The sequence below is a fragment of the Anopheles coustani genome, chromosome 2 (genome assembly GCF_943734705.1).
Source record: "Anopheles coustani chromosome 2, idAnoCousDA_361_x.2, whole genome shotgun sequence".
NCBI lineage: Eukaryota > Metazoa > Arthropoda > Insecta > Diptera > Culicidae > Anopheles > Anopheles coustani.
This window is the reverse complement of record NC_071289.1, coordinates 5,859,928-5,885,034: the sequence shown is the minus strand read 5'-3', so window position 1 is coordinate 5,885,034 and position 25,107 is coordinate 5,859,928. Positions and strand designations below refer to the sequence as shown.

Sequence of the window (25,107 nt, the reverse complement as noted above, 5' to 3'; positions counted from 1 at the left end):
TAACTCTTGCAAAAAGGGGGAAAAAAAAATCCCCATTAAAAAGGGAATTCCATACCTTGATACTCAACACTTGACTGTAGCCATTGCTCAGTCCATTCGTCCAATTCCACGGACTCTTTTTCAACATACTTCATTAAACGTAGGGCTGAGGTTGGATTGTTTTTAGCAAGTAATATACCAATCAAACTATCATATATACCTTTTTTATCTATATCTATATTGGTTTCACACCACAACCTTATTAAGCGACGACATAATGAAGCGTCATATGTTTCATTTGCCACATGAAGAATCTCTTCAACTGAAATTTCATGTACACGTTTAACAATTACATCATTCCAGATGTCACATTCTTTTGCCGATCCTTGTATGAAATAATGCTGCCAGAGGACTTCGTAGGGTTTCAGTACACCCCATGCAGCGTAGTTATCTGCAACTTTCTTAAACAGTCCGTCCAAATGTGGCCTTTGTTTCAACCCCCAACATGAACCGACGACACAGAAGTCTTCGATTGATTTCTCCGCTTCTTCTAAGCTTCGGAACTCTCTAGACCACTGCAATTGTCTGTCAAGGTACTTTTTCACGTTGCCACTTGATATATCTGCCCATCGGTAAAATGAATCAAACGATATAGTGGATTTCACACTTTCAGGAAGCAGTTCATCAATACGATCGAATGTGTCTATTTGGCCATTGATAGCGGCTGCCTCGAGGAAATCATCAAAATCGGACGACATGGGTATGAGTTTCTTTTCGAGAATGTCTAGGACCAACTTCGTGGCACTGGATAGGTCTTTAAAAGACAACATAGCTTGCAGAAGCTTTGATTGTTCCCTTAGATTATCATTGTCGATTTTTGGGCTCCATATGTTTTGAGTTTGTTCAGTATTTTCTAGAACCATCTGTGAGGCGTTGGATAAGGCTTTCTTTTCATGTTTAATGAGCAGCTTTTGAGTTTGTTTAGTGTTTGTTAGAACCAACTTTGAGGCGTCAGATAAGTTTTTATAAATTGCTTGCCACTTTCTATTCTGTTGAGTTTTAAGCCACTGTTGAAGTTCTGATAGTTGCCTTGCTACGTCGATTGTCGAATTTTGTGGTTCTGGGCTCCATCTGTAATGCATTTGAGGTTCCATGAAATTATTTTCAGTTACTTTAGCATGAACTTCTTGAATCATCTTTGAGGATTCGTGGCAAATTTTAAATATTGAATCAATTGTCGAATTATTGATTTTTGGGCTTTCAGGTTCAATCATCAGATTATCAGCTGGTTTATTTTTTTCGCTGACCGTAACGTTTGCCCTTAATTCCTGCAATTCCTTATTGCGATCTACCAGTGATTCCTTTTCACAGTGATTCGTGGATATCTCCTTTTCTTCGTGACGTGTGACAGGAATTAGAACGGAGTAGTACCGTGTGAGATACTCACTGATCAGATTGACAACAAACACAAAGGGCAGTTGGGTGTTGATTTGGTCGTCGCCACATTTGTCCAATAAAGCGATGAGAAACTCCCAGTAAGCGTGGATGTACACACTGTCCAACTCCGGTTGATCATGCTTGTAATGATCAGAGTGTGGGATGTTTTCTTGCACGAATCGGAGTGTATCAACGAATTGATTATTGTCGAATAAATACTTTGCTACACGCAGCAACACCACACGAGTGAGCGTGAATGTGGGATTCTTGATTCGGATGCTTTTAAGCAACTCTTCTGCATATTTTGTTTTCCCGCTCGTGACGTACATTTCCACCGCTGCTTCGTAGATGTCGGGGGGGATTTCGAAATTTTCATCTTCAAGCCTTTGAAGTAACGCTACCAACTTCTCTTGATCGTTCGATCGAATTACCGATCGGATAAGCTGTAGTTTAAGGGCGTTCACGTTCAAGTCCATGCTTTCCATTTCCAAAATAAACTCTTCCAATTCTGGCACAGAGAGATGCTTACCCGCAGCGGTTTTATATTGAGTGCCATCATGTTCATTCATCGCTCCAGATTTGGTCTCGTTCAACCTACCGAGCAAGCTCTTGAATATCATATCGCTGCTTTCCGCATAACGATCAGTTAATTTTTCCCCGAGCCTTTTGCTGATCGTTAGACCTTCGTTGATGAAACTTTTCAGTATGATCAGCATCCTTTTCTGTCCATCCTCCGTTGATGATCCTGCATCGAACATCATATCATTGAATGATTTTTCTAAGCCTTCGCATTCAGTAATGTTGTCGTCCTCGGCTATTACGGCTCTATCAAACAATTCGAATCGCTTCGTTATGGATATCAGACTGAAGATCCTGCTCAAATCGTCTAAAACGTAACCGTATTGGTGCATCTGTTCCTCCACGCGCTTGATGTGCTTTCCATGTCCACTATCGGCCAGCGACTGCAAGATCATGATGAATCCTTCCTCCTTCATGGTAATATTATTCTTCTTACAAGTTTCCAGAGTTTGGCACATGTATTCAATATCACCTTTCCGAGCATAGGCACAAAGCAGTGAGTAAAAGGCAAGGTCTGATAGCTTTTTGTTAGCTCGTATGGTCTCTTCCAGCATATCTGCGGCTGCTGCGAGTTCACTAGAAAGTAAAACGATGAATTAGTAAAATGAAACCCTTTTCTCTACATCCGTTCGTTTCCTTCATACTCTGCCTGGCTGTTGGTTATGATGAGCATATCCAAAATATACTGACTGATACCGAACCCTTTCTCCTTCATGGCAGCAAATATTTTGTTGGCAGCTTTGATCTCGCCGTTCAAGCAATTGCAGAGCAACAACTTTTGGTATGTGACGCGATTAGGTTGAAGGCCCTTCGATTCCAAATCTGCTAGAAAATCGGTTGCGGAAAACCGATGTTCGTTTTCCCAGTACACACGCAGTAGGGCATTATAATGCGAAATATCCAGCGAGATGTTCGATGCTTCATACGATTCTAGTATGTTCTGAACAAGCGCCATTCGGGTTTCCTTAGATTCGTCGGAAAGAATGGTACCTGTTCGAACAGGGTGAATAATCCTTTGATAAGAATCATATTATTGATAAAAGTGGAAAAACAACAGCAACATACCACAGCACTGTATTATCAGTAAAACCTGTGCATTTGTTGCACTTTTATCTGCACGCACTTGGTCCAGCAGTTGCTCCACCTCAAGACGAGATATTTTGTTAGAATTTTGTACATTTTGAAGGAGTTGTAGAGTTAATTGATCCATCTTGTCGGGACGTCCAATTGGCACGGCAGTTGAATATTAAGTGACGCGCAAAAATGACAGGTTGCCTTTACATGCCTTAAAACCGTTTAAAACCGGTTGACGTGTTGTACGTTTTCCGTATCAACATTCGTTGGTGTTGTTTAACCGGTTTTAACAATAATACTAATAATTATAATAGAAATCCATATTAATTGAAACATTACGTTTCATTTTTCATGGTGCATGTATTTCCATTCTTGCTCAATCACCAAATGGTACAACAAATTCCCGCTGTGGAGGAAATTGAAAATTACAGACGACGACCACGACGGCCACCCTTCCTGCGCGTTGAATCCGACGGAATCGGCGTCACATCCTCGATGCGGCCAATCTTCATTGACGAACGGGCGAGCGCACGGAGTGCGGACTGGGCACCCGGTCCGGGTGTCTTCGTACGGTTTCCACCGGTAGCACGCAGCTTGATGTGCAGAGCGGTGATACCGAGCGACTTGCACTTCTCCGCAACATCCTGGTTGGAACGCAAACGGAAAAACAATATATCACGTTAGCAACAATCTCGAAGCGCCTCGCATTGAATAGTTGAATCTCACCTGAGCGGCCAACATAGCAGCGTAAGGCGATGCCTCGTCACGATCAGCCTTCACCTTCATTCCGCCGGTGACGCGAGAAATCGTTTCCTTGCCGGACAGATCGGTGACGTGCACGAACGTGTCGTTGAAACTAGCGTAGATATGGGCCACTCCGAAGACAACCTCGCCATCGCGAACCTGCGGTCCCAGCGAAACCTGCACCTCTTCCTTCGCGACCTTGTTCTTCCGTGATGGAGCCATCGCTTAGCGTCGATACTTCTGCACAATAGAAAAAGGCAAATGCCACCATTATTTACAGATCGACTGCCGGTACTGTTGCAATAGGTTAGGGTAAAGCGGCGAGTTAACATGCAAATCTAACTATCGATAGCAACTCGGAGCAACGTAAGAAGCACGTAGAATGCTATCGTTATGTTCAGGATGGTCTTGCACACATTATCTAAGCAAAATTATTCTTACCTCGCAACGAAACGTGCTGCTTGATTGATGCGTGTATTGAAAAGGGGTTGTTGTTTTTCGCAGCTTTCATCAAATGTCAGTTTCTACTAATCTGACAGTCCCAAGGCACCATAGGTATATCAGGTAGTGCCCATCCATTTACGCATGGCTCTACGAACCTTGATTGGTACCGAAAACAACAAGCTGTCAAAATCGATAGAACAAAACGGGGCTGTCAAACGCACACGCATTTTCTTGCAGTCTGTAATCATGGCCTCTATATTGCGGTCGAGTAAATTCGTGCGTTATTTCGCGGGTTTCGCCAGAAACTTAGTGTTTAACACTGCCCGCGAAACCGAGAGCAGTTTCGTGCAGCAAACGCAATGTTTGTGCGGTAATTTCACAAGGTATGCTAGGGCTAGGTGTGGCCATGTTTGCCGAGGTAAAGCTCGGCACGTGCGACCCCATCCCGGGGGTAGCCGGTATAATTACGCAACTTGTAACACAAATTTCTTCGGCGATGTTTGCAATGAACGGCCGTTTGCTGATGGACAAATGGTTTCTTTTACAGTGGTTTTGCTACGGCCGCCATCAACAGCAAGAGTGGGCTGGATCGCTCGCTCAAGCGGTTGGACGAGGATGTGCGTAGGTCTGGCCGGATCTCCAGGCGGGACCTGGAGGAGGTCCTGGAAGAGATACGAATCAATCGATCGGCAACGAGCGCACAGTCACTGCTGGTGATACGCTGTTGTGGTAAGTTACTTTACCTACAAATTTTCTTCTATGTGAGTCGAACTGAATGTTGTTACCCTTAACGGACAGGCAACCTAGTGCCGGAAGAATTGCCCGAAGTACGGACGGCACTGGTGCAGGAAATATGGAAAACGCTAAAGAACCTGAACGTTGCCATGGACGTTTCGCACTACAACGCGCTGCTGCGTGTGTACCTGGACAACGAGCATCCATTCTCACCGACCGAGTTTCTGGCCGATATGCAGTCGAAAGGCATCGAACCGAACCGAGTCACCTACCAGCGGCTCATTTCCCGCTACTGTCAGCAGGGTGACATCGAGGGTGCGACGAAAATATTGGAATACATGCGCGAAAAGCAACTCCCGGTGAACGAGTACGTTTTCAACGCACTCATCATGGGACACTCGCAGGCCGAGTAAGTACTCCCCGTGGACTTTGGCCTGGGATCAATTGGTCTTTGAACTCCCAATTTTAAACCCATTTTTTTAGCGATCTCGAATCAGCCACCGGTATTTTGGCGGTAATGGCCCAGGCAGGTTTGCAACCATCGGCCGACACCTACACGACACTCCTGTGCGGGTACGCTCGGAAAGGTGACATTGACTACATCTGCAAGACGATGGACGCATGCGAACAGAAGGAAATATTCCTGCTCGACAAGGACATCCTGGAGGTAATCTACACGCTCGCTGCGAACGGACACGCCGAGCGAGTGGATCAGTTGGTGGAGAAAATTCGTCGCCAAGCCGGTTATAATCAGGACGCGGTAAATGTCATCCTTCGGCTCATCAACAAGGGCCAAGAGGAGGTCGGAATGAAGCTGCTCCGAACGATGCCCCGGGCATCGAAGAACGACGGTGAGCTGGCAAACACGGGCAGCTTTCTGGTACGCCAGCTGGTTCGTGCAAAACGTCCCGCGGCCAAGGTGATTGAAATTTGCCGTGAGCTTCAGCAGAGCGGCATGAACGATCGTGCATTTCTAATTGCGCTCGAGACGGCCCTCAAGAGTGGCTCGGTTGAGCTGAGCTTCGAGCTACTGCAGGAACTGTCGCAACAGAATCAACCGATTCGGCAGCACTTTTTCTGGCCCCTCATGTGTACCAGCGGCGATGCAACGATGACGAAGGAGGCACGCACCGAGAACGTGCTGTACGTGCTGCGGTCGATGACGGAGAAGTTTAACATCTACCCGAGCAGCGAAACGGTCCGCGAGTACGCCGTTCCGAACCTGCCCGTGACGAACAACGACATCGTCATTCAGTTGCTTCGTAGTGCCGGCATTTCGTCGGCCGTTGCCAGCTCAAGCTGCGCGTACGTCGCCCTCGAGCGGAACAATCTCAAAGAGGCGGCCAACATTGCGTCCCGCTATCGGGCGTACTATTCACCCGGCGTTTACCGGAAACCGCTGGTGCAGGCCCTCTATCAGACGCGGGATTATGAATCGTACGTGCGCTTTGCGCGTTCGCTCTACGATGGACTGAAACGGTCTCGGTCCGCCGAAGAGGAAACCGACCAACCCGCTGGAGGAGGAGTTGAGGGAACGGAAGGGGCGGTCACCAACAACAGCAGCAGCGTGGAAGCGATGCAGGCGGAAACACTGGGTTGCATTATCTACGATGCGCTGGTCACCTTCAAAACCGATCGCGTGGAAATGATGCAGAAAATTCTCACCGGATTCGTTGCGCAAGGGCTTTCCATTAGCCACGGGCTGGCGGAGAAGATCCAGGAGCGTATGGGTGGGGAGATGACGGCGGAAATTTCTGGCCTTCTGTCGAAGCTGGCGGCGGGTGATTTGGAACCGATCGAGCTGGAACGGGAACAACGGGATCGTACGCAGACGGCGACGGCCCAGCGACAGAAGCCCGCGAGCGCGAGTCTCTCCATCCCTCAGCTGGAGCGTCTGATTGCAGAAATGGAGAGCCGGAAGGAGAACACCAATGCACTCAAATCGCAGCTCATCCGGTCGACGATCCGTGCGAATGACGTCGCCAAAACAGCCGAAGTGATGGAAAAGCTCGAAGGCGAGAACTACGTCATTAGTCCGGCGATCTACGGGCTTGTGATTGAACTGTACGCCACGAACGGAAAACTCGAGGAAGCGATTGGGCTGCTGAAGAGCGTCAAAGCCAAACAACCCGACTTCGTGCTCGATCGGGTGAAGGTGGTCCGGTTGGCGCAGGGTATGCTCGAAACGGAACGGTTCGACGAGGCGCTACAGTTTCTGAAGGAGAACAGCAAAGAAGAGCCCCCAAGGGAGGAGGTGGACTTTGTGTACAACAGTGCCTGCTGGCGTTTGCTGAACATTCTCGCCGAGAAAGGCCAAGTGCAGCAGGTGAACCAAATGTTTGATCATCTGATCGGTCAGGGCTATATCAAGGCGCAAAACATATTCCTTGGATCGTTGATAAAGGTGCACCTGGTGCGCGATGATCTAACGTCGGCCATGGGTACGTTTGCGGACATCTGCCAAAAGTACCGCATGACACCGTGGAAGACGGAGCTCACGTGTCGGTTGATTCAGGCGGAAGATGCCACCAACCTGCAGCGTCTGACCGATCTCAGCACGGAGGTACACGGTGAGGTCAACAGTCTGTACGATCTGGTGTTTGCGTTCGTCGACTGCGGCCGCATCCGGCAAGCGCGTAAAATCCTCGAAACTCCCGGCCTGCGCACTCGGTACGCGCGCATCCAGACGGCCTGTGAGCGTTACCAGCAGGAGGGCAAAACGGCCAGCCTCGAGGGGCTCATGGAGGCCACCAAGGACCTCAGTCACATCGATCGCACCGAGATCTACCACAAGCTGCTGCAGAGCTACATCCACGAGAAGGATGCGGACAAAGCGCTCGGGCTGTGGACGCGCATGCAGGAGGAAAGTGTCGCACCGTCGGACGCTTTCATGACGGAGCTGGCACAGTTTTTAAAGACGAACGGATACGAGGTACCGTTTGTCGTTCCGGAGCCACGTACCACTCGCGCGGCTGAGACGAAAAAGTCATCTTCCGCGGCGGCAAACGGCGGAGGTCCAGGTGCACGCACGAAAGCAACCAAAGAGTCAACCCGCGGCGCACCAACGGCGTCGACGGCGGCGGATAGGCAGCAACGAACTCAGGCAAATCCTGCCCTGCGTGAGCTAAAGGCAGCAATCAAGGCAAACAACCACGATCGCGTCCTGGCCGCGTACGAATCGATGGCGGCGGGCACAAAGCTTAATCTTACCGAACAGTCGGCCATTATAGAATCGCTGGTAAACCGGGAGCGGCTTACCGAAGCCACCAAGATGGTGTTGGAACTTCTGGAGCAGAAACTGTTCCCCATTCCGCGCACGTTCAAGTTTTACCTCAACAAACTGGCGATCAGTGGCGACGTGGCAACGTTCGAGCGCATCGGAACACTCATTTCGGACGACCTGAAACGACAGGTTTCCTTCGACAATCGTTTGTGCCATGCGAACGTGTCCAGTGGCAATGCGGAACAGTACCTGCGCCGGTTGGAGGAAGCGCTCGATCGAGTGCAGAGCAAGGAAGAGGCACTGCTGCAGTCGAAACATTTCCCCATCGGTGGCGCATCCGGGATACTGTCGCAGCATCCGGAACTGCACGAACGATACGAACAGCTGGCGGAGCGGTACGCCAAGTGGGATCTCCGTGCACCGATCAACGCTCTCTGGACGCACTACTTCATCGTCGGTGATAGCGAGCGAGCCGGTGCCATCTGGGATCGGCACCTAAAAGACAGCTCGCGTATTATGTTCCAAAAGATTATCCAGCAAGCGCGTGATACAAAAAATGAAGCCCTTTGTCGGCGGCTCATAGACGCGCTCCGCGATTCGCAGGTAGCCGAGAAGGGCAAGGGGCTTATCTACAGCTGTCTGATCGACATTTTGATCGCGAACGGCAAACCCGAAGAGGCGCTGGTAGCGCTCGACGAGGGTCTGACGATGACCTGCCTGGAGAATATCAACCGGACGGCACTGAAGCGGCTACAGGAGGGTCTGACGGTGAAGGGCAAAGAATTCCCCCATACCATTCCGGCGAAGCAAAACAGCAAAGCACGGGAACCGTCGTCGACCAGCAGCAGTGACAGTGATAGCGAGAGTAGCAGTGACGAGGAAGCCAAAAAGGCCAAGGCGAAACCACCGACCACCGCGACGACGACGACGACGACGGCGACAGGAGGCGGAAGCAGCAGTAGTCCGAAGCTTTCGTAAACTCGTTTTAAATGTTTAAACCTAAGAAAAGGAGCAGCAAATCACAGCTTAATCATAATCCAGGAAGTTTAATCCATGCACTAAAAAAAGTTAGTCATCCCGTAGGTGTAGGTGTGTATTTGTTCTGCGATATGCCAGCATTAGTAGTCATGACCAATAAAACTCAGAGTAACATCAAATTTTGTACGCCTTTTATTAACGTTAATGAAAGGGTATTCAAATCATGCTTAACATGTTTGATTAAATTTTTAAAATATTTATCTACTTCAAGTTAAATCAATGAACCACATTTGCGTGTGGTGTACTTGCTTTTAAAAAATTTACAGAAAGATACGAAATATTGCTTGTGATTATCCTTTAACCCGATACCTCGCACTTAAATTATAAAAACTTATTGTAATAAGTTTGATTTAACCCGCGTACGGAAAAGGTGAAAGTAATGGAAACACAGCCTACCTTTCTGAGTAACAATCGTGGATGAAAAAAATGATGTTATACAACAACGTGAAATTGGAAATGAAAACTATGGCTTATACATGCACAGGCAGGGACATACATATTTTAAATTATTTTCTAATTATTTACAGCTTAAAAGGCAGCCCAATTGTCTAGAAGCTAACAGGCGGCATTTAAACGGAATGTTGTTTTCAAACTATTGCTTGTCGCATGCTGACGAAATCCCATGTGTTTGCTGCACTCGTGGGTAATACAACGGGTTGGAAGGGGGAAGTGAACAAGGCAATCGTCGGGGGTATTCAGCAAACTAGCTGCTGCAGCAGCTGAGAAGTGCTGAAGAACCATTACTGTCACAGACGGCAGCAAGTAAACACGTAGAAATCCCGTCGTCGTCTCGCAATCCGTTCATTATCGTTTGTGGTACGCTTTGTTTCGTTCGTCGTAAATAATTAGTCGTGCGTTTGTAAAGTTTTAAAGTGATTTTCCCTCAAAATGCTTCGCTTTGGGCAGCTTGTCGTTCGTAACGGCCAGAAGGTGAAGGGCATCGAGCTCCGAAGGTAATAATAGTGGCCAAAACGATCAACTATTTATAGTAGCATGGATAAAAAGTAAAACTTCACGGCGGGTTGCGTTACGTTGAGTAACAGCTTCCACTCTGAATCCGCATAGCAATGACCTTGAGTCCTTGATGGTTCCTGTTTTCGTTCGATTGGGCGAACAAACAAAAGAAAGGAAGCAAGAAGAAAAATATAGGTCACAGGCTACACGAGCGTTTCGGTGGTTATCAACTTTGTACGAAACGGATTCTCCGCCAAGGGGATCAACAACGAAAGGCAACCAGTCTCGCCAGGGGGGAAAGTGGACTTTGCTCTTTCGTATCATCGTTGAACACGATGGCTGTTGTGGACGATGGACGGCAAAGTGAAGCAATTTACGTAAACAACCACAACACAGCAGGCGTTGATGAGGGTGATGTTGACATATACGTTCACGTGTGAGATGGCTCGTGGAAAGCAGAACACGATGGGGGTTAAAGTATAATATTTTTCTTTACATTTACCATCGGCTTAAAAATGAATGCCCATACTGTTAGAAGAACCCGGTGGGTAATCTTTTGTACAAGCTATCGACTGGCCGTTCAATGGTGTCGGAGATTGATAAGATACCGCTTATCCAGACGAAACTGGAATGGGATTCCAGGCGTACAAAATTTGATAAAGAAACACTGCTTCATTCCTATTTTTCGTTCCCTTTTAGATGCCTTTCCGCGGCGCCGCAGGTGAAGCGGGCCGAGCAGGCCGCGGCACCGGTCGAGGCGGAAAAGCAGCGTCCCAACATGTCCTTCCTCACGAACATCTTTCGCGGTGAGGTCCAACCGGCCCAAGTATTCCCGTACCCGGAAGCGTTAGATGCCGAGCAGAAGGAGTACATCGCTGCGTTCGTCGATCCGGTGACGAAGTTTTTCGAGGAAGTCAACGACCCCGTCAAAAACGATGCGAACGCCTCGATCGACGAAAAGACCACCGAGGCGCTCTGGGAGCTGGGCGCCTTTTCGCTCCAGGTACCGCCGGAATACGGTGGACTCGGGCTGAACAACACCCAGTACTCGCGCATGTGCGACATTATCGGTGGTCAAGATCTCGGACTGGGCATTTTCATCGGTGCGCATCAAAGCATCGGGTTTAAGGTAGGTAATCAGTGCGATTCCGTATTTGATAACGGGATAACACGTGGATGACAGTGGGTGTTTGATCCGTTGAGTCAGACGTAGGGTTAGACTTTCGACCAGGGACGATCTTTAAACGCCCTTCATCGAACCGTCCGATAACGATACACATCTATTTTACAACAGGGTATTTTGCTCTACGGAACCAAGGAGCAAAAGGAAAAATATCTTCCGAAGGTGTCCACCGGCAAGACGTACGCTGCGTTCGCGCTCACCGAGCCCAGCTCGGGCTCCGATGCCGGTTCGATCCGGTGTCGGGCTGTAAAGTCGGCCGACGGAAAGCACTACGTACTGAACGGTTCGAAAATCTGGATTTCGAATGGTGGCATTGCCGACGTCATGACCGTGTTTGCTCAGACCGAGATCGAGGATCCGAAGACGGGCCAAAAGAAGGACAAGGTGACGGCGTTCATCGTCGAGCGGGGTTTCGGTGGGGTCAGCAGTGGCCCGCCGGAGAACAAGATGGGTATCAAGTGCTCCAACACGGCCGAAGTGTACTTCGAAGACGTAAAGATACCGATGGAGAACGTCCTCGGAGGTGAAGGCAATGGGTTTAAGGTGGCGATGAACATTCTCAACAATGGACGGTTCGGTATGGCGGCCACCCTTTCCGGAACGATGCGTGCCTGCATCCAGAAGGCGGCCGAGCATGCGACGAATCGTGTTCAGTTTGGACGAAAGATTGAAACGTATGGCGGTATTCAGGAGAAGCTGGCCAAGATGGCAATGCACCATTACGCGACCCAATCGATGGCGTACATGATCTCCGGTAACATGGACACGGGCTCGCAGGACTACCACCTGGAGGCGGCCATTTCGAAGGTGTTCGCCTCCGAGTCCGCCTGGTACGTGTGCGACGAAGCGATCCAAATCCTCGGTGGTATGGGCTTCATGAAGGACTGTGGATTGGAGCGCGTGATGCGTGATCTGCGTATTTTCCGAATCTTCGAGGGTACGAACGATATCCTCCGACTGTTCGTGGCCCTCACCGGCATCCAGTACGCCGGATCACACCTAAAGGAGCTGCAGCGTGCGTTCAAAAACCCTGCCACCAACATGGGACTGATCTTCAAGGAAGGTTCGCGCCGTGCAATCCGCAGCATCGGATACGGTGGAACGGACATGAGCGCGTACGTGGCGGAACCGTTGAAATTGTCGGCGAAGCAGTGTTCGGAGTGTATCGACCTATTTGGGCAGGCTGTTGAATCGCTGCTGATCAAGTACGGCAAGAAGATTGTCGATGAGCAGTTCCTGCTGAATCGGCTGGCGGATGCGGCCATCGACACGTACTCGATGGCGGTCGTTCTCTCGCGGGCAAGCCGGTCGGTGAAAAAAGATCTTCCATCGGCCGAGCACGAGGTGTTGATGACCAAGGCATGGTGTCATGAGGTAAGTAAAGAATGTCAGTAGACGGTTTTCTCGAATTAATTTTCACAAATTCCTTCCCTTTTCCACATTCTCCCCAGGCGAGTGATCGAGTGCGTGTAAATATTCGAAAAATCAACAACGAGTCGTTCGTGACAAACTACGGTGTTATGTCACAGATTTCGAAGAACATTTGTGCCAACAACGGAATTGCACACAACAATCCCCTGGACATCGATTAAGCTGTGACCTGGGACCGACACACCACCCCCGGGATTCCCAATACTTTTCTGGAGAAAGTTACAAAAGTGAATCTTTGCAAAAGTGTGTGCGTGCGCGCGTGTTTTGAGTTAACCAACGACCAATGTTGTCCATCCGCTGATCGATCCGCTGACAGCAGAAACGCTCAGTACATTGGAAACAGAGGAGCACTGTAGGAAATGTGTGATAGGAGGGATAATAGTTTAATTTCGTTTCGTTCGTTTCAATGCTTAGACAACTTATTTCGCTAAGATTATGTTATCGAGGGAGTCTCTTTCGGTACTCCTATATTTTTTTGCTTATTTACGACCACGATTCCACCGCTTGCTATGATTTTTTTTTATGTGTAAAGACAGCATCACCAAGCAACTATAGAGGCATTACTTATGTAAGTTTAAAAAAGTAATAATGTACATACAACCTCACTCTGTAGCCAATTACCGCGGCCTTGTAATGAACCGGGCAACGGAAATAGACCAATTGTTTCATAATTCAAAATGCGGTTGCGTTTCAGCTCTCGTCCACTTCAATCCGAATGCGTTTCATGGACACTCCTCTATTGACAACACGGAAAGATATACTGATTCGATGGCTACTATGTCGGAAAAATGAAAAAGCATGGGTGTTCCTTGAAACCTGACCAACCTTTGCAGCCCAAAGTTCGCAAAGCTTATCGTTATGCTGCGGAGATAAACAAATTTGCACGTCAAAGTTGCGAAATTCGTGATACCAAACAAGGAACTGACCTTGCTTTAAAACGCTCCCACTTTCCCTTCTTATGACGTGGAGTTCTTTTAATGCCATTTATCTTACTCAAGTGGACTTTGTTGTCGTTAAAAATAACCATGGCCGGATAAGGGAATGCGGTTCTCTAGGTGAGAAAGCATTAATAGACCTTTGACAGAGTTCAGTTCAGGTCAGTCACGGTAACAAGTTGCACCTCCAGAATGTTACACTCCGCCATTTGGCCTGTGGTGACTCGAAAGAGTCGGTTAGTTTTACGGCCACCGACAGTGGCCTTGTTCACTTCGAATACCACACATTTTGCAGAGGCAAATCCTTCTGCCTCTTTAGAGAGGAAACCCAACACAAATCGTTCCTTTATGATGAACTTGTTTAGTGGTAAACTGCAAACTTCCGAACTATTTCCCTATCCGGAGCCATTGAACGAGGAGCAGAAAGAGTACGCACGGGCGTTGGTCGATCCGGTGCATAGATTTTTCACGGTAAGTATCTTGTTGTACAACATTTCACAAATGACTAATGTTTTGGAATGCTTGTAGAAAGTCAACGATGCGGTGAGAAATGATGATACGAGTAATGTGGATTCCAAAACCATCGATGCCCTGTGGGACCTTGGGTTGCTTTCGGTGTATGTACCACCCGAACTGGGTGGATTAGGACTTTGCAACGTGCAGTCGGTGCTGATGGCCGAAATCAGTGGTGGTTACGATCTCTCTTTGAGTTTGATGATCGGCGCCCATAAGAGTATCGGCACGAAAGGAATTCTCCTGTACGGTAGCGAGCAACAGAAACAAAAGTATTTGCCCATGCTGAGTACGGGCCGTGTGTTTGGAGCTTTCGCATTGACCGAGCCCGGCTCTGGATCGGATGCAGCGTCTATTAAAACTAAGGCCGTACTAAGTTCGTGTGGGAAGTATTACCTCATGAACGGTTCGAAGCTGTGGATTTCGGGCGGAGGCCTGGCGGACGTGTTTACTACCTTCGCTCAGGTGGAAGTGGTCGATCCGCAGACAGGAGAGAAGCGTAACAAAATGACGGCATTTATCGTGGAGCGAAGTTTCGGAGGCGTTAGCACGGGACCGCCGGAAGATAAGATGGGCCTAAAGTGTTCGGTCACGAATGAGCTGTTTCTGGATGACGTTAGAGTGCCGGTGGAGAACGTGCTGGGGGAGATCGGTTGTGGTTTCAAGATTGCCGTGAACATCCTGAATTCGGGCCGCTACGGCCTGGGTGCAATGCTTTCGGGAACGATGAAAACATGCATCGAAAAAGCCACCGAACACGTGACCAGTCGTGTGCAATTCAAGCGTCATCTGATCGAGTTTGAGAACGTCCAGGAGAAACTGGCCATGATGGCTACCCACCACTATGTGGCACAGAGTTTGACGTACATGGTTTCCGGTAACATGGACCAGGGATCGGTGGACTTCCATCTGGAGGCGGCCGTTAGCAAGGTGTTCTGCACGGAAGCGGCGTGGTACGTCTGTGACGAAGCCATTCAGCTGCTCGGAGGCAATGGGTTCATGAAGTCGAGCGGATTGGAGCGATTCCTTCGAGATATTCGTGTTTTTCGCATTTTCGAGGGTGCGAACGATGTACTGAGAATGTTTATCGCTTTGACCGGTATCCAACAGGCGGGAAAAAGCTTACAGGAAATTCAGAAGTCGCTAAAGAACCCACTGGGAAATATAGGAGTGATTCTGGCAGAAGGTTCCAGGCGTTTTGAGCGCAAGGTTGGAATGGGACGTACGGATTTGAGCCCTTTCGTTGCGAAGGAACTACACAACGCTGCCAAGCAGTGTGCTGAGGTAGAGAGGTTTTTGTTATGTTGCATGTCCACACCCTAACGTTACCTTCTTCTTCTTCACAGAGCATCGATATATTCAGCCAAACTGTAGAATCTCTGCTTCTTAAACACGGAAAAGCCATAACAGAACGGCAGTTTCTGCTGGCAAGGGTGGCCGACAGTGCCATCGATATCTACGCAATGGCAACCACCCTTTCTAGAGCATCCCGCGCAGTTCGACTCGGTCTTCCATCGGCCGAGCAGGAAGTTCTGATGACTCAGATCTGGTGCAAGGAGGCGAATGAGCGTGTCCTTTCGAGCGTAAACCGAATCCATTCGAGGGCTTCCCAAGAGAACTATCGTCGAATGGCCACCATCGCAAAGACCGTCTCCGAGCGAAGAGGATTACCGTACACGAATCCGAACGAAATTGACTGAACCGAATAAATCAGTTATCGGATCGCGTTTAGGTGTGTCTTGCTTTCATGTTAGATAAGCTCTGGTCACGAGTCCCAGACCCCTCCGACTATGGAATCGAGGTTTGGAATTTCCCGCGCCATGGGGGGGTCATATCATAAGCCTTTTTCACCCGAAACGATATCCAAACTCCATTTGCAGACGCAAAAACAACATGTCAATACGTAGATAGTGATGTTTTTGATTGATATCAGACGTAGGATTAAATTAAAAAAAAATGTAAGCAACACCAAATGGTGGTGATTTAAAGTGTTTTTCGAATCCGGTCAGCCTTAGTTCCGTTGTGGTTCCTGATCAGATAGCATACCAGTAATAAAATGTTAAAAACGTGCGTGAATTCCGTGTCAGTTTGTCAGGTTCGGCAGATGTTGCTTCGAAGTGCCATTCGGAATGTGTCCCTCGGTCCCACGTTGCAAAGCAAAGAGCAGCTGAAACCGAACCGATCGTTCGTTATGAACGTGTTCAGTGGGAAACTACAAACGGCCGAACTGTTTCCGTATCCGGAGCCATTGAGCGACGAGCAGAAGGAATACGTGCAGGCGTTTGTTGATCCAACGGTTAAATTTTACCAGGCAAGGAGTGGAACGGTGGTGTGGAGCAATAGCCCGTATTCTAAAAGAGTTTGTTTTGCATTGTAGGAAGTAAACGATGCCGCTCGAAACGATGCAACGGCCAACGTCGACCAGGCGGTTGTGGACGCGTTGTGGGATCAGGGATTTCTCGGTCCGTTTATTCCCACCGAGTACGGTGGGTTAGGACTATCGAATTCTCAGTCGGTGCGGCTGTCCGAGATCTCCGGCGGCTACGATCTTGGTATGTGCATCTACGCCGGAGCGCATCAGACCATCGGCACCAAAGGTATAATGCTGTACGGCACGAAGGAACAGAAGGAAAAGTACTTACCTCAGCTGAGTTCGGGTCGCGTATTTGGAGCGTTTGCACTTACCGAACCGGGTACGGGTTCCGATGCCGCCTCGGTGAAAACGAAAGCGATCCTGAGTCCCTGTGGGAAGTATTACATCCTGAATGGTTCGAAACTGTGGTGCTCGGGTGGTGGAATCGCGAACATCTTCACCACCTTCGCCCAGGTGGAAGTGGCCGATCCGCAGACGGGTGAAAAGAAAAACAAAATGACGGCATTCATCGTTGAGCGACAGTTCGAGGGTGTTAGCACGGGACCACCGGAAGATAAGATGGGCATTAAGTGTTCCGTTACGACAGAAATATTCTTCGACGATGCCAAAGTGCCGGTGGAGAACGTCCTGGGGGAGATCGGCAGTGGGTTCAAGATTGCCGTGAACATCCTCAACTCCGGTAGGTTCGGCCTTGGTGCTATGCTTTCGGGAACGATGAAAACGTGCATCGAAAAAGCCACCGAACACGTGACCAGTCGTGTGCAGTTCAAGAGGAAGCTGATCGAGTTTGAGAACGTCCAGGAGAAACTGGCCATGATGGCTACCCACCACTATGTGGCGCAGAGTCTCACCTACATGGTGGCAGGAAATATGGATAAGGGATCGGTGGACTTCCATCTGGAGGCGGCCGTTAGCAAGGTGTTCTGCACGGAAGCGGCGTGGTACGTATGTGACGAAGCCATTCAGCTGCTCGGAGGCAATGGGTTCATGAAGTCCAGTGGATTGGAGCGGTTTCTCAGGGATATGAGGATCTTCCGAATCTTCGAGGGTGCGAACGATGTGTTGCGAATGTTTATCGCCTTAACCGGAATCCAGCATGCGGGAAAAGATCTTCGGGAGCTTCAGAAGGCGTTGAAGAATCCTCTGGGAAATATAGGAGTGGTTCTGGCGGAAGGATCGAAACGTGCCGGACGCAAGGTTGGAGTAGGAGGAACTGATTTAACTCCATTCGTGGCGAAAGAACTACAGAACGCTGCCAAACAGTGCGCCGAGGTAAGTTAGCGTAAATGACCCCTACAGAACATACTACCTTAACTGTCCACATGTCTGATTCCTTCCTTCCAGTGCGTGGACAAGTTCAGCCAAACCATCGAATCTCTGCTCGCGAAGCACGGCAAGGGCATCGTTGAACGTCAGTTCCAGCTGGCCAGGGTAGCCGACTGCGTCATCGATATCTACACCATGGCGACCGTGCTGTCGCGTGCTACCCGGTCCTCGAAGAAGGGATTACCGTCGGCTCAGCATGAGCTCGTGATGGCGCAGCTGTGGTGCCAGGAGGCTAGCAATCGGGTGCACCGCAATTTGAACCGGATTCACTCGACCGCCTTCCAGAACCATTATCAACGGATGGCACTGGTGGCGCGGAACGTGTCCGAACGGCGCGGCGTTGCGCACACTAATCCACTGGAGATTGATTAAAGTTTTACGATATTTTTAGATAAACCCGCACTGAACAATAAATGCGTGTTGGTGATGAAAAGTAGAAAGGGGACCGGTTTTTCGTTATCTCTGTGAAGGGAAAAAAGTGTGTCATTTATCGTAATGCCGGCAAACCGGTTAAACTTATCAATTCCTGGCTAATTCCCGCTGCTCGTGCAAATCTGTCCCATTCGGGCACGTTTTTTGGGGGCATGTAAGGAAAATGAATACTACTGCCGCGATGCAACTGCTGGCAACTCAGTTGCGTTTCTGGCCTCCCGAGATTGGTACCGTTTTTGAAGCGTGTTTTGCTGGTGGTTTGTGATTCGAATCCAATACAAAAATGCTGCGTTTTGGTGGTTTGGTTCTTTCCCGCAATGAGCACTCCTCAAAGGCTCTACTGAATCTTTCGTCTAGGTAAGTCCAGAAAAATTTAACAGAATTTCATTACAGAAATATTAAGTTCTACTCGTTCTTTTGATAATGCTTGAAAGCCACGAGAATTTAGAATTTCACAATGTTACTTAATACAAGATCTCGTGAATAAGAATGTCTCATTTTTATACTTTTGTGTGAATTGCTGTACGGCAACACACGAGTAAAAATTATTTAACTTTAGTTCGGATGCTGTGGTTTTTTTTAAAATGGATACACCCTGTGGTGTCAACGAACGCACATGTTGATAAACAAAGCCACCTTCGCCGTTCCACGTGTTAGAGGAAAAACGCGAAAAAATACGCGAGAGCATAGCATACATGAATGGGGATGTTCCCCAAACTCGCGAGAGAATGGGGCTTTTGAAAGGCAGGCGCGAGCGACCAACACAATAAAAAGTATGATTCCCGCGGCTCGGCAAACTCCTCAAACATCTATCTGCTCATTCGTTTGACGAACGTCGTTTGGTGCTGCTGGTGTACGTTCTGCTCAAACTGCTCGCAATCGTCATCGCCGTTCGTTTGTTTATTAGGAGTTAAAAGTTGGCAGCGAAAATGTTTCGTTTTCATCGCATAATTTTGTCCAACGGAAGTGCCTCGGTTCGTAACCAAGGAACGCCTTCTTGGATGCAGAACAGCAACAGGTAAGTTGTTGGCAGAAGGCAAATTGTTGGGAGTGAAAGTATGCCACAGCAAAAAGTGCCCAGCCCCCTGCGATTCGATTCAACGGAGTGTGTGGACTTTGGACCCCGCGACCCCGAGCTCGTTGGCGGTTTCGCGCAAATCCGTGATGATATCACATCGCTAAGTGACTTGGCGATTTTGTCTCTTCAACTGGCACACTGCCCTGTGGCTCAGCGATATGTCGTAGAAGGCCGTGAACTTTGGAACGAGGAGGACACTGTCTTATACAGCTCAACTGATATGAGATAATGCGGAGTGTGGCGGCTTCCTTACTATGTGGTAAACGGTGACGCACTCAAGAAGTTCTTTCTGACGATTGATATGGGCCTTAAGGGAATTCCATTGTTCTCTGTGTGTGTATATTTTAAACGAAAAATTTTACATTTAATTCTATCTTTTTTATTATAGATGCCTTTCGGCAGCCCCGCAAACGAAACCGGTGAAAAAGGCCTCGCCTGCGCCCACGGTCAACACTTCGTACATGGCGAATTTGTTCCGTGGTGAGGTAGAACCGCTGCAGGTGTTCCCTTTCCCGGACGCGCTCAAGCCGGAACAGAAGGAACTCGTCAGCTCGTTGGTTGACCCTGTTTCACGCTTTTTGGTAGGTTGGTCCCCTGCCAAAGCCTCTTATGGGCCATTAGTTGAATGAATTTCTTTTTGCCTTTTTAGAATGACTACGATCCCGTGCAGGCGGAAAAGAACGGTGGACCGGATGAGGCCACCTTCCAGAGCATGTGGGAGATGGGTTTGATGGGAATGCAGTCGCCAGAGGAATTCGGAGGGCTCGCCCTTCCGAACACGGGGTACGCACGGATGGGAGAACTGGTCGGTGCGATCGATCTGGGGCTGGCCGTTGTTTTCGGTGCCCATCAGAGTATCGGCTGGAAGGGCATCCTGTTGTACGGAACGGAGGAACAGAAGCAGAAGTATCTCCCGCAAGTTACGACCGGTGGGACGATCGCAGCGTTCTGTTTGACGGAACCAAGCTCGGGATCGGATGCAGGGTCAATCCGCAGTCGGGCGGTAAAGTCGGCCGATGGTAAGCACTACGTGCTGAATGGATCGAAGATCTGGATCAGTGGAGGCGGATTAGCCAACGTGTTTACGGTATTTGCGCAAACCGAAGTAACCGATGCGAGGACGGGTCAAAAGAGGGATAAAGTGACGGCATTCATCGTGGAGCGTGCGTTCGCGGGTGTCACCACAGGACCGCCGGAGGACAAGATGGGCATCAAGTGCTCCAATACGGCCGAAGTTTACTTCGATGACGTGAAGATCCCGATTGAGAACGTCCTCGGAGCAGAAGGCGACGGATTTAAGGTGGCGATGAACATTCTCAACAACGGACGATTCGGTATGTCGGGTACGCTGGCCGGTACGATGGCTCATTGTATCCGAAAGGCCGCGGAACACGCGACTACCCGCGTGCAGTTTGGACAGAAGATTGAAAACTTTGGCAACGTCCAGGAGAAACTGGCGCGCATGGCCATGAATCAGTACGTGAGCCAATCGATGGGGTACATGATCTCGGGCAACATGGATGCCGGGCACAAGGACTACCACCTGGAGGCGGCAATTTCGAAGATTTTTGCCTCCGAAGCAGCCTGGAATGTGTGTGACGAAGCTATCCAAGTTCTCGGCGGCAATGGTTTCATGAAATCGAGTGGACTGGAAAAGTTTCTGCGTGACATTCGGATCTATCGCATCTTCGAAGGTGCCAACGACATTCTGCGCCTGTTCGTGGCCCTCACCGGTATCCAGTACGCCGGATCACACCTAAAGGAGCTTCAGCGTGCGTTCAAAAACCCAACAGCTAATCTGGGCCTTATTTTCAAGGAGGGCTCACGACGTGCTGTCCGCAGCATCGGCTACGGTGGAACTGATCTCAGTACGTTCGTGGCGGATCCGCTTAAGGAATCGGCCAACCTGTGTGCGGATAGTATCGATCGGTTCTCAAAGACCATCGAGTCGCTACTGATCAAACATGGCAAGGGCATTGTTGACCAACAGTTCCTACTGGTGCGACTGGCCGATTCAGCGATTGATATCTACGCCATGTCTTGTGTGCTATCCAGGGCGACGAAAGCGATTCGCGAGAATCATCCTTCCGCCGAACATGAGGTGCTGATGGCAAAGGCATGGTGTGTGGAGGTAAGACGCCAACGGAACCTTGAAACAAGATGTAAGAAGTGTCCTAATCCTATTTTTTTACGGTTTTCTTCCACAGGCAAATGATCGTGTAAGAATTAACATCCGACGGATTAACAGTGGAGTGTTCCTAAAGAACTTTGACACGATGAGTTCAATCGCGAAAAATATCTGCTCTCAACAAGGCATTGTTCAGTCGAATCCGGTCGGAATTGTTTAACGAAGACCAGACTGGTGTCGATGGTATGCTTTAAATATACTGCATGTGATAATTCTGTTTCCCTTGAGAGGAATAAAAGTTCAAGATAATGTTTCATTCGGTTTGACACGACTGTTGCTTTAGATTTATTAGAAATAAATATTAACAAAATTCGCGGATACAATAAGGAACTTAGAAACGCTGTCTACTTCACTTCGTTCATACTACATTAAATTAATCTTGCTTTTGTGTTTGAGTTGTCATCGTGACCCAGCACTCGACGGGAAAATGGGAGCAGAGTTGATAGAAAAAAAGAAGATACACATTTTATCTAATTAATAAGTTAACCAAGGCAAAATCGAGATGTGCGATGTGCGTTATTGCAGTATCAAATTTGTTTTCAAAAACCTATCTACAAAACTAGCCAATACAGTCTTATCCGGGATCGGAGGATGGGTTGGCGCCTTTTTCCTACTTGGCCGCAACATGCTACACCGAGTTTACATCAATTCGATAATTACATTTTGTGGGTGTTTGTTTCTTTTTTCGTTTTGGCTAATGGAAGGTAACTTTTGAAGAAACGTTTGAAAGGTCCGGAAAAGAAAGAAGTTGATGAAAGATAGAAAGGGTGTATTGTATAAGGATATTTTACGAAAGTGGTACTTTTGTAGGAAAATCTGGGTGTACATGGTATTAACTTTCTGCCTTAGATCTATGTAGACAGTCCCGGTATGAACATTGAACTGTGCAATAACGTTAAAATACACGACCATGTGCTAAATGTTTGTCCTTGTGGATTTGATTGTAGAGTTTCCTTTTCAGTTACTTCAGGCAGAGTAGAATTTCGATCCCGATGGCCGGGAATTGTTATGGTAGAGGTTTTCTGTTTGCCCCTTTTTGTCCTGGTTTCACCCGTGCTGGTAGTTCATGTCGAGAAAAATATACTTCTAATATATTTCACGATCCCACGATGGTTGGTTTGATTAATCTATATTTAGCGAAGACAGTTGCTTTTCAACGCTGTGGAGAGAGAAAGGTGTAAGAAAATACATTTGAATTTTGATGGAGCGAGAAAACGCTTACGTTATTTCGATGTCCTGAAACAGATCCCCTATCCAGGCGATCGAGATGCAGTAGTGTTGGAACAGTTGCATCAACAGCTCGCCTTCGTCCAGCATCTCGATCCGCTCGGTGCGGGCTCGTTCCGAGGCGGGTATGCTGTTGTAGATCTGCACCATATCCCACGCTCTGGCACCGTGCCAGTTGCATTGCATAAATCTAAATATGTACGAGAAATTTCGTAAAAGTACGAAAGGCCGTTTGTTGGGAAGGAAGTTCCTACCTTGAGATCTGAGTTTCGAGGGAAACGCAAGAATCCACCCCGGCTAAACTGCACCCGCGCTGCCGCAAGTTGTTCAGCATCACCTCACCGAACCGATCGTTCATGTTGACCTGTTCGTAGTTGACAAAGGCGGCCGTCTTGAAGTTCGCCGCGAACCACTTGAGCAGATTGTTGCAGTTTTGCGACTCGATGTACACCAGTACGCATTCGGCCAGGAAGATTGTTGGTACGTTGTAGTCAATCTCGGACTGCTGCAGCTTTTGTGCCACCTCGTCGATGTTGCGCAAGTCCACCCCGACGATATGGTAGTTAGTGGAGTGCAGATCAGTCGGACTGAGGCGGACTTCACCATCTAGAAGTAAGTTAGGGGAATCAACATAAACATCCGGCTCAGAGGCGGCTTTGATTTTCAACTTACCTTCAACGTGGATTTTTTCGAGCAATATCTTATTTCGTTTGATTTGGTAGCATTTGCGCGACGTGACGGTGGGGAAGTCCAGCTCGACAAAGTTAGTCACCATGTGTCCAGCATCCCGGAGTCTCCAGTAGAGCGTATCGAAGCCGCAACCGAGATTGATTATTTGGCATTTGTCCCCGGTTTTCTGAAACGCAGGAAAAAATCAACAAATCAGTATTGCCCTGCTTGCTGATATTTTGCACGCAATGCGCATCATCATCATCATCATCATCGGCTAACCTTGAAAAATTTCTCGATGCACATCTGAATACCCTTGACGCGGGCATAGTAGCCCCGGTTTATTTCGGGCGCCTTGCGATCCGGGTTGCGCACAAAGTGGCCAATGTAGTCGTCCTTCCAGTAGCCCAGCTTCACCGCCGACCGTTTGCAGTTGCTCGCATCGTCGTTCGTGGATATGACGGCCTCGTCGCAGGGATAAAATCCTGGCGTATCCATTGGGAGTACTTTTTTCTGCCGCAGCCCTCTGTGCACTGGGTGTTGGTTTTTATCAAATGTTTGTCTGTACACGGAGGCACCGCCTGGAAAAGTAACGACACGTATCAGATTTCCACTGACCACTTGCTTTCGGGGACTAGAAGCAGTCGAAAAGCGACATCCTTTCGCTTCGTTCACTTCAATAATACACGGAAAGATTGTTGCTAACCTTTAGAAGATTTTTCACAGCTGTGTATCAACAAATGGTGTTTAATCCAATTGATTTTCTTTTTCGCTAGCCAGAGCTAAACTGACGTTTACCATTTTCCAAAACAACAAGCCGTAACCACCTTGGTCATAATTTTGAAAAGACGGTTGAAACAGACATTTTGTTTATAATTTGTTTGTGCTTTGGTCGATTTGCATGATAAATCCCTCAAATGACCACTTTTTTTAAGATAAACAGCTTCGTAAAAAAAGCTTTTCTGTGCTTCTTACTTTTTGAAAAAAATACTGTTCGGAAAGTGGTGTAGAAACCTTGGATGGAACCTTGTTGGAATTGAAAATCAAATAAATTCTCCAAATAAAAGATCGTTTCAAGGCCCACAACTTTGTAAAACGATTGTTTTTTTTCCAATTTCTCTAGTTCTTGAGAAAAAAAACTAGCCCAGAAAAATATGGTATATGGTAAAAGAAATTTTAGTTAAGGTTAAAGCCAGGTTACGTTGTCAATGCAAACGAATTCGAATTACTCAAAACTTATATTACCCTAATGAACCATATCAAATCGATTCTGAAATGTTTTTAGCAGTAAACGTAAGATATGAAAATGATAGAAAGTAGAGAATAAGGGAGAAATGTAAGTTTGTTTTTCTTGTTAGCATATATTTCATATAAAAAGAAGAAAGGTTTTAGATCCCAACTGATCATAAAATTACACATCAAAGAATCGTCTTATGCCTTTAAGGCTGTGCAATCGTAATTTCTACACAACAAAGAACTGTAGAATAGCGGGCAAAATTGTATTGTAAAAGACATGTTTACATAACTGAAGAAAGGCACATTAG

General features: G+C 48.0%; 7 protein-coding genes across 9 annotated transcripts; 4 read left to right on the top strand and 3 right to left on the bottom strand.

The window, feature by feature from the left end:
• Positions 1 to 1,644: 1,644 nt before the first annotated feature.
• On the bottom strand, positions 1,645 to 3,217 carry LOC131262791 (leucine-rich PPR motif-containing protein, mitochondrial-like). The gene is made up of 4 exons (XM_058264867.1): positions 3,061 to 3,217; positions 2,640 to 2,985; positions 1,946 to 2,571; positions 1,645 to 1,859 (listed from the first exon to the last, which is right to left on the bottom strand). Exons 1-4 carry the CDS (start codon positions 3,203 to 3,205, stop codon positions 1,795 to 1,797), a joined length of 1,182 nt encoding a protein of 393 aa, XP_058120850.1. The 5' UTR covers positions 3,206 to 3,217; the 3' UTR covers positions 1,645 to 1,794.
• Positions 3,218 to 3,392: 175 nt separating this feature from the next.
• LOC131262697 (small ribosomal subunit protein uS11B) lies at positions 3,393 to 4,343 on the bottom strand. The gene is made up of 3 exons (XM_058264755.1): positions 4,255 to 4,343; positions 3,796 to 4,053; positions 3,393 to 3,713 (listed from the first exon to the last, which is right to left on the bottom strand). Exons 2-3 carry the CDS (start codon positions 4,033 to 4,035, stop codon positions 3,495 to 3,497), a joined length of 459 nt encoding a protein of 152 aa, XP_058120738.1. The 5' UTR covers positions 4,036 to 4,053; positions 4,255 to 4,343; the 3' UTR covers positions 3,393 to 3,494.
• Positions 4,344 to 4,508: 165 nt separating this feature from the next.
• LOC131266899 (very long-chain specific acyl-CoA dehydrogenase, mitochondrial-like) lies at positions 4,509 to 13,499 on the top strand. Of its 2 annotated transcripts, XM_058269584.1 has the most exons (7): positions 4,509 to 4,640; positions 4,805 to 4,986; positions 5,056 to 5,401; positions 5,476 to 8,818; positions 10,977 to 11,336; positions 11,502 to 12,764; positions 12,842 to 13,499. In XM_058269584.1, the coding sequence occupies exons 3-7, from the start codon at positions 5,142 to 5,144 to the stop codon at positions 12,980 to 12,982; spliced, it is 5,367 nt and encodes a 1,788-aa protein (XP_058125567.1). In that variant the 5' UTR covers positions 4,509 to 4,640; positions 4,805 to 4,986; positions 5,056 to 5,141; the 3' UTR covers positions 12,983 to 13,499. The 2 variants fall into 2 exon arrangements, with proteins under 2 accessions (XP_058125567.1, XP_058125568.1); XM_058269585.1 differs by lacking the exons at positions 4,509 to 4,640; positions 4,805 to 4,986; positions 5,056 to 5,401; positions 5,476 to 8,818 and adding an exon at positions 10,015 to 10,206 and having other exon boundaries at positions 10,907 to 11,336.
• A 449-nt stretch (positions 13,500 to 13,948) lies between these two features.
• On the top strand, positions 13,949 to 15,969 carry LOC131267687 (very long-chain specific acyl-CoA dehydrogenase, mitochondrial-like). Its single transcript, XM_058270619.1, has 3 exons — positions 13,949 to 14,227; positions 14,285 to 15,553; positions 15,616 to 15,969. Exons 1-3 carry the CDS (start codon positions 13,949 to 13,951, stop codon positions 15,967 to 15,969), a joined length of 1,902 nt encoding a protein of 633 aa, XP_058126602.1.
• A 356-nt stretch (positions 15,970 to 16,325) lies between these two features.
• LOC131265514 (very long-chain specific acyl-CoA dehydrogenase, mitochondrial-like) lies at positions 16,326 to 18,341 on the top strand. The gene is made up of 3 exons (XM_058267789.1): positions 16,326 to 16,580; positions 16,647 to 17,915; positions 17,988 to 18,341. Exons 1-3 carry the CDS (start codon positions 16,326 to 16,328, stop codon positions 18,339 to 18,341), a joined length of 1,878 nt encoding a protein of 625 aa, XP_058123772.1.
• Positions 18,342 to 19,241: 900 nt separating this feature from the next.
• LOC131262957 (very long-chain specific acyl-CoA dehydrogenase, mitochondrial-like) lies at positions 19,242 to 21,928 on the top strand. Of its 2 annotated transcripts, none has more exons than XM_058265062.1 (4): positions 19,242 to 19,419; positions 19,868 to 20,060; positions 20,129 to 21,610; positions 21,687 to 21,928. In XM_058265062.1, the coding sequence occupies exons 1-4, from the start codon at positions 19,331 to 19,333 to the stop codon at positions 21,825 to 21,827; spliced, it is 1,905 nt and encodes a 634-aa protein (XP_058121045.1). In that variant the 5' UTR covers positions 19,242 to 19,330; the 3' UTR covers positions 21,828 to 21,928. The 2 variants fall into 2 exon arrangements, with proteins under 2 accessions (XP_058121045.1, XP_058121046.1); XM_058265063.1 differs by lacking the exon at positions 19,242 to 19,419 and adding an exon at positions 19,737 to 19,810.
• Positions 21,924 to 24,304, bottom strand: LOC131262958 (leucine carboxyl methyltransferase 1). Its single transcript, XM_058265064.1, has 6 exons — positions 24,270 to 24,304; positions 23,846 to 24,144; positions 23,567 to 23,750; positions 23,149 to 23,500; positions 22,890 to 23,084; positions 21,924 to 22,826 (listed from the first exon to the last, which is right to left on the bottom strand). The coding sequence occupies exons 2-6, from the start codon at positions 24,059 to 24,061 to the stop codon at positions 22,790 to 22,792; spliced, it is 984 nt and encodes a 327-aa protein (XP_058121047.1). The 5' UTR covers positions 24,062 to 24,144; positions 24,270 to 24,304; the 3' UTR covers positions 21,924 to 22,789.
• Between the last annotated feature and the right edge of the window lie 803 nt (positions 24,305 to 25,107).

Coding starts and splice junctions, on each gene's coding strand:
- LOC131262791 (XM_058264867.1), bottom strand. CDS start 3,205: ATGGATCAATTAACTCTACAACTCCTTCAAAATGTACAAAATTCTAAC. Junction 2,986..3,060: donor ACTGATAATACAGTGCTGTG/GTATGTTGCTGT, acceptor CTGTTCGAACAG/GTACCATTCTTTCCGACGAA. Junction 2,572..2,639: donor ATAACCAACAGCCAGGCAGA/GTATGAAGGAAA, acceptor TTTACTTTCTAG/TGAACTCGCAGCAGCCGCAG.
- LOC131262697 (XM_058264755.1), bottom strand. CDS start 4,035: ATGGCTCCATCACGGAAGAACAAGGTCGCGAAGGAAGAGGTGCAGGTT. Junction 3,714..3,795: donor CTGCTATGTTGGCCGCTCAG/GTGAGATTCAAC, acceptor CGTTCCAACCAG/GATGTTGCGGAGAAGTGCAA.
- LOC131266899 (XM_058269584.1), top strand. CDS start 5,142: ATGGACGTTTCGCACTACAACGCGCTGCTGCGTGTGTACCTGGACAAC. Junction 5,402..5,475: donor ATGGGACACTCGCAGGCCGA/GTAAGTACTCCC, acceptor CCATTTTTTTAG/CGATCTCGAATCAGCCACCG. Junction 8,819..10,976: donor ACGCGCTCCGCGATTCGCAG/GTAGCCGAGAAG, acceptor GCGGAAAAGCAG/CGTCCCAACATGTCCTTCCT.
- LOC131267687 (XM_058270619.1), top strand. CDS start 13,949: ATGTTACACTCCGCCATTTGGCCTGTGGTGACTCGAAAGAGTCGGTTA. Junction 14,228..14,284: donor CGGTGCATAGATTTTTCACG/GTAAGTATCTTG, acceptor GAATGCTTGTAG/AAAGTCAACGATGCGGTGAG. Junction 15,554..15,615: donor CTGCCAAGCAGTGTGCTGAG/GTAGAGAGGTTT, acceptor TCTTCTTCACAG/AGCATCGATATATTCAGCCA.
- LOC131265514 (XM_058267789.1), top strand. CDS start 16,326: ATGTTAAAAACGTGCGTGAATTCCGTGTCAGTTTGTCAGGTTCGGCAG. Junction 16,581..16,646: donor CAACGGTTAAATTTTACCAG/GCAAGGAGTGGA, acceptor TTTGCATTGTAG/GAAGTAAACGATGCCGCTCG. Junction 17,916..17,987: donor CTGCCAAACAGTGCGCCGAG/GTAAGTTAGCGT, acceptor CCTTCCTTCCAG/TGCGTGGACAAGTTCAGCCA.
- LOC131262957 (XM_058265062.1), top strand. CDS start 19,331: ATGTTTCGTTTTCATCGCATAATTTTGTCCAACGGAAGTGCCTCGGTT. Junction 19,420..19,867: donor TGGATGCAGAACAGCAACAG/GTAAGTTGTTGG, acceptor TTTTTATTATAG/ATGCCTTTCGGCAGCCCCGC. Junction 20,061..20,128: donor ACCCTGTTTCACGCTTTTTG/GTAGGTTGGTCC, acceptor TTGCCTTTTTAG/AATGACTACGATCCCGTGCA.
- LOC131262958 (XM_058265064.1), bottom strand. CDS start 24,061: ATGGATACGCCAGGATTTTATCCCTGCGACGAGGCCGTCATATCCACG. Junction 23,751..23,845: donor GCATCGAGAAATTTTTCAAG/GTTAGCCGATGA, acceptor CCTGCGTTTCAG/AAAACCGGGGACAAATGCCA. Junction 23,501..23,566: donor CGAAAAAATCCACGTTGAAG/GTAAGTTGAAAA, acceptor ACTTACTTCTAG/ATGGTGAAGTCCGCCTCAGT.